The sequence below is a fragment of the Euleptes europaea genome, chromosome 14, assembly GCF_029931775.1.
Source record: "Euleptes europaea isolate rEulEur1 chromosome 14, rEulEur1.hap1, whole genome shotgun sequence".
NCBI lineage: Eukaryota > Metazoa > Chordata > Lepidosauria > Squamata > Sphaerodactylidae > Euleptes > Euleptes europaea.
Genome location: NC_079325.1, coordinates 30,349,498 through 30,359,155, shown reverse-complemented (window position 1 = coordinate 30,359,155; position 9,658 = coordinate 30,349,498). Strand labels below are relative to the sequence as shown.

Here is a 9,658-nt window from a genome sequence, read left to right as displayed (position 1 = left end):
TACAAAACTTGGGGAGTCTTTCAATAAACGTCCTTTGAAGCTCTGCCAAAAGTTTGGGACCTCTAAGCCCAAAAATGCCCCCCCCCAGAGCCGCGGAAAGTCGCGGTTGTGTTTTTAATGGCTTTATTCGGCCGAACTTGTTTCCGAACTTTGAATTCCCGCCGAATTGAACGGATCCGAAGTGGGGGAGTTCGGACTTCGGCACGTACCGAACCCACAAGGGCCGAATTCGGCCGAATCCGAACTGTACCGAATTTTTTTGTTGTTGACAGCCCTACTCTGTATCACTGCAGCAAAAAGCACTCAGCCAGCTCTTAGTAACACAACAACTGTGATGAACACTACAAGATTAGGGATGGCACATAACTATATTGATTCAAAGCGAAATCTAAAGTTGCAATACCCTTGAATAGCATCAACCAAAATAACACAAAATAGTATAAGAGCTTTAGAATTCCTCAATATTTTGAGGGGTGGGGGGTAGATGTTAAAAAGGGAGGGAGGGAGGGAAAATGTTGTTCCAGACTCTATCTTATTATTTGCACCCTGTGCACAATGTCCTGTAGGCTTGAATAGATAAGGAAGTGGTGGGTAGAGTTGGTATCAAGGTGCCTCTTTAGGCCTTCTGGAAGGAAGAAAGAAAAATGACAGCGTCCAGTAGAAAATGTTAAAATCAGTAGTTGATCTCTCTCACACAGGTGTCAATGGTAACTTGCAAATGTTAGATATAAGTTATCATTTGCCTTTGACTCACATTTTAAAAAATATGTTCTCTTTCCATTTTTGCTCCTGTCAAAGGCTTGATTGAATTCAGGGCTATTTATCCCAAGCAAATCAATTATGTCGAAAGACAGTCAGGAGAGGATCCTCCCCATTTTGTGACATCAAAACAAAGACTTCCTTTTTAATGTTCAGCAAAGAAAAAGAGCATGGGACACGCAGCAAGCAGGACAGGTGAGCATTTATTCAAGTTCACCAACGTGAAAGGAATGGTTCATTAAAGCTTAGAAACATAGCTCTGAAGGATTATCGACCTTATAATGTTTGTATTTACATGTTCTTTTATCAAGAACTGCTTTGCATCCCTGGACATGTGGTTCAGAGGTATATCTAAAACAAAGAGAAATTAAGCATCAGGAACAATTTATCGAAATTTGCACAGATCTTTTAAAAAGCTCTATCACTTACTCAAGCTGTTTACAACATGCTGTAAAGGCAGCAATGAGGACAGTGTGGCCCCAGTGCAGTCCCTCAAGGCCTGGTCTTGCTCCCCCTGGAATCAGCACCCTCTTGTCTCCTGGGGGAGATATTTTCACTTTGCCCCATCTTTGGTCCTTCCTTTAATTTTTGCCCTACTTGTCTCTTTTCTCCTCCCCCTCCCCTTTTGGTTCCTTCCCTGAGTTTTTTTTTCCCCTTGCCCTACCTTTCCCTTTTTCAAGAGGATTTTTTCAGAAAGGGGGAGAAAGAGATGAAGAAACACATTAACTTGTACTGGAGGCATCGCCAGTGGAGGCGTTGAACACCCAAGAATGTGATTGACCTGGGATTGATGCTGGTACTGTAGTCTTGCCAACAGATCTAAAGAAAAATGTCCTCCTGTCCCTTTAACAGAAACCAGTTGTGTGGAAATGAGCAGTTGAAGGTTTTCATATCATGGAGGTAAATATCATCCAATTGCAGCCTCTGTTAAAGGGCTGGGACACTTTTCTCCGGGCTGGTTGGTAACCCTGTAGAGGCGACACACTCTCCTTTGCCCTCTCATCTGCTGTCTACGTGTGGAGAGAGCAGCTCCATCTGACTAAATGCTTTGAAAGACAATAAGGTATCTAGTGTCAGAATGGGGTTCTGGCTTACCTGGTACAGCACGAAAGTATTGTACGATCACAAGTGCATGTCATGCATTTATCAGAGTTCCACTTAGATCCAAAGGGATGTTTTTCTTTGTTATATGGATCGAGGCAACCATCTGAAGGAAGGAAAATTCCTGTCAGTTTCAGCAGCAGCAGTGCCAGAACCTCCAGTCATGACTTAAAATCAGGTTCTGAAATCAGATGTCCATCTTGAAAAAATCCTGTTTTGTGGGTTGCTGTATGCTTGGGTTGCAAATTTTCCCCTCCTGCCCCCCCGCCAAGCCCTTCTCCTAGGCTTTTATCATCAGTCTGATATGCAGAAATTTAACAACTGAAGCTTTTCCTGGCAAAGATGTGTGGAAGGGAACGCATTGCCTGTTTAATTTCAGTCTGTTTTTTAAAATCACCAGAGCAGGATTAGAAACAAGGGCTGGAACCTGAGACATGGGTCCATTCTAGACTCGTGGGAACCATCTCATAGTACCTGTGGGAGTGTATGGAGCAATAGGCTCAAGTAATTACAGCTTTGTGAAGAATGCGTATAGCTGTGGCTACCATTTATTTATTTATTTAAATGTGTCTATCCCATCTTTCTCCCTTACAACCAGCATGAACCTAAGGTAGGCACAGCACAAAAATCAATAAAAACGTGTCATGATCTGCATGTTTATCAGGCCCTGTTTATTATACCAATCATGACTTCGGCCAAAGAATCCTAGGAATTGTAGTTTGGCAAGGATGCCAAGAGTTCTTTGTTAGAGATGCAGAGCCAAACTAGACAGGACAGTGCCCTCGAGCCCACCATGGGAAAGACTTCCCCATTGTAGGGATGACATTCCTTCTGTTTACAAAAGCTGTGGGGTCCTGATCCTCAATGAGACCATGGTGTAGGTGGTGGAGGGACTCTTGTCCCCCTAACGTTGTTTTAAAGAGCCCAAACCCAGAGTGTTTGGCATCCTGAAATGGTGTGTGGACAAGGGAACAGGAGACCCCTCATCCCCCTGCTCCAGTCCTGATCAGAATCAGGCTCCTGCAGTGCTTTTAAGCAGGGGGGATTTCAACCCTGAAATGGCAGAGGTATCCCTATGGTGGATTCAGGGATGCCATCACATCTAGTTTGGCTCATTGACATACTCAGAAGTAAGTCCCATTTTATAAGGTAAAGGTAGTCTCCTGTGCAAGCACCGGGTCATTACTGACCCATGAGGTGACATCACATCCCCATGTTTATATGCACCATTTTATTCCATAGGGCATATTCCCAGGAAAGTGTCCTTAGGATTGAAGCCAAAAAGAAGAAGAGTTGGTTTTTATATGCTGACTTTCTCTCCCTCTTAAGGAAGAATCAAACCAGCTTACAATCACCTTCCCTTCTCCTCCCCACCACAAACACCCTGTGAGGTGGGTGGGGCTGAGAGTGTGTGACTAGCCCAAGTTCACCCAGCTGGCTTCATGTGTAGGAGTGGGGAAACAAATCCAGTTCACCAGATTAGCCTCGGCTGCTCACGTGGAGGAGTGGGGGATCAAACCTGGTTCTCCAGATTAGAGCACAGTTCCAAACCGCCACTGTTAACCACTTCACCACTCTGGCACCACCACTCCATTTCCAGTTTCTACTTATTAGTAGTGTGGATATACCCATACACTCAATCTGCCAGAAGCACTTTTATAATATTTTCCAAATAAATTATTATTATTTTGTCCAAACTAATAGTCTGTTGGATAGCATTATCACCTTTAATCCCGTGTTTGGGAAGGTCATGGAAGCAGGCTCCGTTACTCAATGACACCGCGATGCACAAAATAGTCAGGCTAAGGAGAACCTTCTGGAAAAGTGAAAAAAAAGTTTGCAAGGGAAGCCATCAAGTACTTTTAAAAAAGCCCTCTGTACTAAGTACTTACTTCATAGAGACCTTTAATCAAAAGGGTCACCTGAGGGAACATTAATTAATATATCAATTTTTCATGCCCTATCCAGATTAATATAAATAGGCAAAGGTGAGGGGAAGGCTGGAGTCATACAAAGAAAACAGAGGTATCATGTTAAAGCACATGATGTGCAGATTCACCCCCCAAAATCAGCAGTTTACAAATCTTCTCTCAGATAAACTTAAACTTAATAAAGAAAATTTGAGATAAACACAGGCGCCCCATTAGGAACTATTTAAACCCATGGTCAAGCTATATTATTGAAATAGCGATTCACTTTAAGAATTCTTGCCTTGGTGGATAGAAATGTGTCCTCAGGAGCCATCGGCTGAGCTGTTGTGGTTTTATGGAATATTTGCATACATTCTGACTACTCCGCAGTTTAAAAAGAAAAGATACTCCCCCCCCCACCCCGAAATGTCCAATGGAGCTGACGGTAGGGAAAGATATGGAAAAGAAAGAAAGTAGCACCATCAGTAGTGTGGACAAGTGTTTGTGTACGAGAGAAAGGGATATATGAAGTGATTGGGTAAGATGTATAAATGTGTGTGTGCATGTCTGAGAGTGGTGCACAAATGAACTGTGAGTTGCATAAACAGGAGGAAGTAAGGGAAATTGAGGAATGGACACAGGGAAGATATTGTTTCCAATTTTTTTTAATTTAAATTTTCTCAGGTCTCCATTTCTATAGCCAATATATTGAGAATACTGAGAAAGCAGTCTTTAATAACTGCCACAGAGTCAACCCCCCCACTCCAAGCCTTATGTTGTACAAATTCTGCCTCTGGCAAGTCTGAATTCTATGCTCACAAAAAGTATGCCAACTGACCATATTCGCATAAAACCAGGGATCCAGAGGCACTGTTGTTTAATCCCACACTGGTTGATGGCAGGACAGGGAGATAAAGTGATAGTTAACGTCTAACTACATGTTATATTTTCTCTGGGTCCTTGTGATCAGACATGTACATGGAGTTCCATGCTGGGCACTCATTTCCCAGTAACGTTGCCAACTCCGGGTTTGGCAATTCCTGGAGATTTGGGGGTAGAACCTGGGCAAGATGGAGTTTGGGGAGGGACCTCATTGGGGTATAATGCTATAGAGTTTGCCCTCCAACGCAGCCATTTTCCCCAGGAGAAATGATCTGTGTCGTTTGGAGATCAGTTGTAATTCTGGGAGATCTCCAGGCCCCACATGGAGGTTGGGCAACCTTAATTGCCAGGCTTATAGCAGCTTGATTCAGATTCGGACCTAACAGAGCAATTATTCCCCCCCACCCCAATAACTGGGAATTTCAGATTGGGAAAAAGCATGGGGAGGAGGAGACTGATGCCTATTCTCATCATGAGCCATGGTCCTGTTCAAAATCGGGGCCCAAGCACCTGGGGAAACATTCCCAATAGGGAACTTGCAAGTGCGCGTGAAGCATGTGGACTAGGCATGTCATTTCTCCACCCACAGTGGCTTGTTTCAGATTGCCCACTGTGGGCAAATCCCTGCCTTTGGCTACAATCCCCTACCCTTGAGAAACTGAGGAGCAGGAGACAAAAGTGGTTAGAAAATGGTCTCCAAAATGATTCTTTAGGGAACTTATCTGTGTCTCTGTGGACTTTGCTATAAAGATTAGGGGAAATTCCTAGATGGTTATCCAGAAAAGATATCATATCCTTCTCAAGCTCTACCCTCCCCATGCACTGCCTTCAAAATCTCCTGGCATTTGCTGGGGCAGTGTTGGCAACCCTAATACAGACCCAAGGAAAAACCAAACATGGGCCATTTATGCTTAGTAATTAGCAGCACATTCCAGGCTGAATTGCCCCGCATATTTTTTTTAGTTTTTCACTGTGAACCGGTGAACCCTCCTTCAGGAAGTGACTGCAAAGCCGGCGCATACCTGCTTTGCATTACTTAAGAGCCCCTTTAACGCTACCTTTTGCATTTGCTCTGCCACCGCTGAGAAGAATCCCCTCAAGGAAACATGCAAAATCACAGCTGTGCGTTAGCTATGCAACCGGCGATTCCTAATGGCTATGCAAACAAGGGGCAGGTGAGTGGGGTGGTGGTGGAATTTCTCCTTTTGCATTGGTATAGTGAATAGTCATTTTAAAGGTTGCATTTAAAAAAAAAGCTTTGAGCGAGCTTCAAAATTGACCCTTCATAAATGGCTATGCAGTTAGGCCCTGAGATAGATCAGGGTCAGTGAAGAAAGGGAATTTTATCCTCCTTCTTTGGAACTCACAGCCTCACTTTATAAACCTGCCTTTCAATTACAACTTGTGCAACCTTTTTATCTATTCCAGATTATTATTATTATTATTATTATTATTATTATTATTATTATTAAAAACACACAAACACAAACGGCTGTAGCAGAATGCAAAAGTACCCTGCTTACCATCCTGGCTATTTGCTGTGCAGAGTGGTGGCAAATAGCAAGGCAGTAGTCTATGCCAATTGCTGTGTCTGCTACCCACATTTATACAAACAAAAAGGGGAGTGTCTAAACTGAGAAGTAACATGCCAAACACGTTGAGTGAAATAACATGCCAATTTTGGTTTCATGAGAAGAAAATATTTCCTTCTCGCTTAGGTATTTCTTTTGTATTTGCAGTAAGTGGGAGAGCCTTATCTCTCTCAGAGGAATTTGTGATAGGAATTGCTTCAACATGGAGACAATTCTCCTGGTAGCTCTCATTGCTTACTGTTACAAATGCAGTAGCAATGAAGCATCCACAACAAATTATGTCCCCCACACCCTCCCCGCCATCTCCCACTTTGGGCAGCTTTGGCTACATTTGCTGGGTTGAAAGAAAGAAGCAGCCCATAGTGAAAGCATCTGATTTACAATGATCACCTAATACAACCTTGGGGCAGCAGGGATTTCTGAGATGAAAAATCAGCACACGCACACAACAAACTTCTTATGGTAATTATTTCAGTGAGAATTTATATCATTAGGGGAATGATGTTTATATTTTTTACATGTCACCATTCATATCTTCTGTGTTTGTCTCAAAATACAGGACTATAGTGTGTGTGTTAAGTGCTGTCAAGCCACTTCCGACTCATGGCGACCCTATGAATCAAAGTCCTCCAGCCTTGCTCAGATCTTGCAAATTGAGGGCTGCAGCTGTCTTTATTGAGTCAATCAGTCTCTCGTTGGGTCTTCCTCTTTTCCTACTGCCCTCAAGTTTTCCTAGCATAACTGTCTTTTCTCATAATGTGACCAAAATATGATAGCCTCAGGACTATATAGGCAGGACTATATATAGAAGCAAGATGTTAAGAATTGTTTAGGATGCCTGTTCTGGGCTTCTGTTGCCAAAGGCAAGCATGGTGCCTGTAACAGCAAGTAAACAAGCCCCCCCCCCAAAAAAAATACTTAGCTTTTATTTTAAAGTCAGGATGCTGAGTGCCTACGGGTGTCCCTGTGCTTTGTCATTAGCGTAGCCTTTTCGTTGAGCCTTATTGAGTTATTATAATAATATAAGTAACAAATGCAGAAAGTAAAACTAGTATATATAGTTCAGGTTGCCAAGAATGATTATTGCAATACTTGCAGAAGAGTGTACAATAACAAGACATATAGTTCAAAGAATATCATGACTGAGGATCTTTTTATAGCTCAAGGGCACACTCCTGTGTTGACTCAGCTATTATATGGAGATCATATGTGCATGTTTGTGGATTAGCATTTTTTGGCAGTCTTCAATATCTGATGGCACTTCCGTGGGATCTTAAAAACATACTCAATACACAACACACATACCCAATACACGGGTATAAAGCAAGGATCATCTTCACTTGTTAGGGTTGCTAACCTCAACATGGGGGGTGGATATCTCCTGCAACTACAACTGATCTTCAGACAACAGAGGTCAGTTCCCCTGGAGGAATGACTGCTTTGGAGGGTATTATACCCCACTGGGGTCTCTCCTCTCCCCAAATCTTGCCCTCCCCAAGACTCCACCCCCTCATTCTCCAGGAATTGGCAACCCTATCACATGTACTTAAAGGCCTCTATACTGAATTTTACCAAGGATTATTAAACTTCCTGGGAGATTATTTGTCTTGCAAAGTGGTTTGCCTGATACCCAGACAGCCAAGGTCTTGGAAATCTTAGTTGCTAACAATAATTTAGTAGAATATATGAGGATGGAGTCAGGTCACACAGGTAAGTGCTTTTTGCTGTGGATGAGGCTGGTGGATGATAGGACACCATGTGTACAGATGCCCACAGACTTTAGCATGTTACTGGTAAATGTAGGATTCTGACATTTTGCAAAGTTTAAAGAGACAGCCAAAAGGGAGAATGGACATCAGAATACAGCACTATATTTTATTTATTAAATGTACACCCCCACTTTACCAGGGTGGAATGCAAGGATATTTGTCAACTTAGATCTTTATTGTTAGGCTGAAAGGGGCGGGGAGATAAAAAAACTCACAAACATAGTTTATTACATTACACATTGGACTTTGTTAACTACATTAATTTGCAATTGTTATAATATTTCTTACTGCTGGAAGTGTCTTCTTGGAGGCAAACGTATTGGATAGGCAGTATGCTGCCTCTGGAGAATATTTGCAACCCTCATACCTAATGATAAGTCAAAGAATGCAGTGTTCCTTTAATCTTTGTCTCCTTTGGTTAATATGAAATTATGACCCTCAGATGTATTCATGCCTTCTCGGCAACTTCCTTAACCAGGTGTAATCTAAAAGAAAGATCTCACTATGTCCTGGGAATAACGGAGGCGGGATTCTACTATGTACAGACTTTCCCCTTATCTCTGTACTAAGGACAGAAGATTCTCTTACATCATGAAGTACTTCATGATATTTCAGTTCCAGATAGCGCTGTTTTCGCTCAACCCCACTCAATCTCAGTAATAATGATTCTGTACTTCGTTCTGGTTTGAGGTATTTTGTCATCCCAAGCAAGGTATACCTTTTCTATCCTCCTGCTTTCCTGTTTGTTTATTTACTTCATTTACCTCCTACCTTTCTCCTCAGCGGGGATCCAAAATGGCTGTCATCGGCCTCTCCTCCATTTTATCCTCACAACCACCTGGTGAAATAGATTAGGCTAAGGGTGTGTGACTGGCACAATGTCACCAGGTAGGGTGACCAAGCTCCAGGTACTAGCTTGCTATTACAACGGCTCTATAGAGATCAGAATACAGAGATCAGTTCCCCTTTGGATTGCCAGCTCCAGGTTGGGCAATACCTGGAGATTTTTGAGGCAGAGCCTGGGGAGGGCGGCATTTGGGGAGGGGAGGGACTTCAATGCCATAGAGTCCAATTGCCAAAGCAGCCATTTTCTCTAGGTGAAATCTCTATCGGCTGGAGATCCGTTGTGATTGCAGGAGAACTCCAGATAGTACCTGGAGGTTGGCAACCCTAGTTCCCCTGGATAAAATGGCTGCTTCAGAGGGTATACTGTATGGCATTGTACCCCATTGAGGTCCCTGCCCTTCCCAGGCTACATCCCCAAATCTCCAGGAGTTTCCAAACCTGAATCTAGCCATCCTACCCCCCATACGCTGCTATTGAGGCAGATGATGAGAGGGAGGGCATCTTGGCCATCTTCTGGTCACTAGGTGTTGTGGGGGAGGTAGTTGTGAATTTCCTGCATTGTGCAGGGGGTTGGACTTGATGACCCTGGTGGTCCCTTCCAACTCTATGATTCTATGATTCTAACTCTAGGATCAGCCCTATCAGAGGCAAAGTAGGTAGCTGCCATGAGTACCAAATATCCAGGGGCTCTAGCCAAGCAAGTATCTTGAAAATATTAAATTTGGATTTTTTCAGCACACAGCCATTACTCCTGATTTTCTGGAATCAGTTTGAGAAGCGTTCTTCCACATGTCTGCCC

General features: G+C 43.1%; 1 protein-coding gene across 1 annotated transcript; it reads right to left on the bottom strand.

The window, feature by feature from the left end:
- Positions 1–1,004: 1,004 nt before the first annotated feature.
- On the bottom strand, positions 1,005–4,760 carry LOC130486785 (small serum protein 2-like). Its single transcript, XM_056860083.1, has 4 exons — positions 4,749–4,760; positions 3,586–3,676; positions 1,855–1,966; positions 1,005–1,110 (listed from the first exon to the last, which is right to left on the bottom strand). The coding sequence occupies exons 1-4, from the start codon at positions 4,758–4,760 to the stop codon at positions 1,005–1,007; spliced, it is 321 nt and encodes a 106-aa protein (XP_056716061.1).
- Positions 4,761–9,658: the final 4,898 nt, after the last annotated feature.

Coding starts and splice junctions, on each gene's coding strand:
- LOC130486785 (XM_056860083.1), bottom strand. Junction 1,967..3,585: donor TCCCAAACACGGGATTAAAG/GTGATAATGCTA, acceptor TCCTTCCTTCAG/ATGGTTGCCTCGATCCATAT. Junction 1,111..1,854: donor ATACTTTCGTGCTGTACCAG/GTAAGCCAGAAC, acceptor TCTTTGTTTTAG/ATATACCTCTGAACCACATG.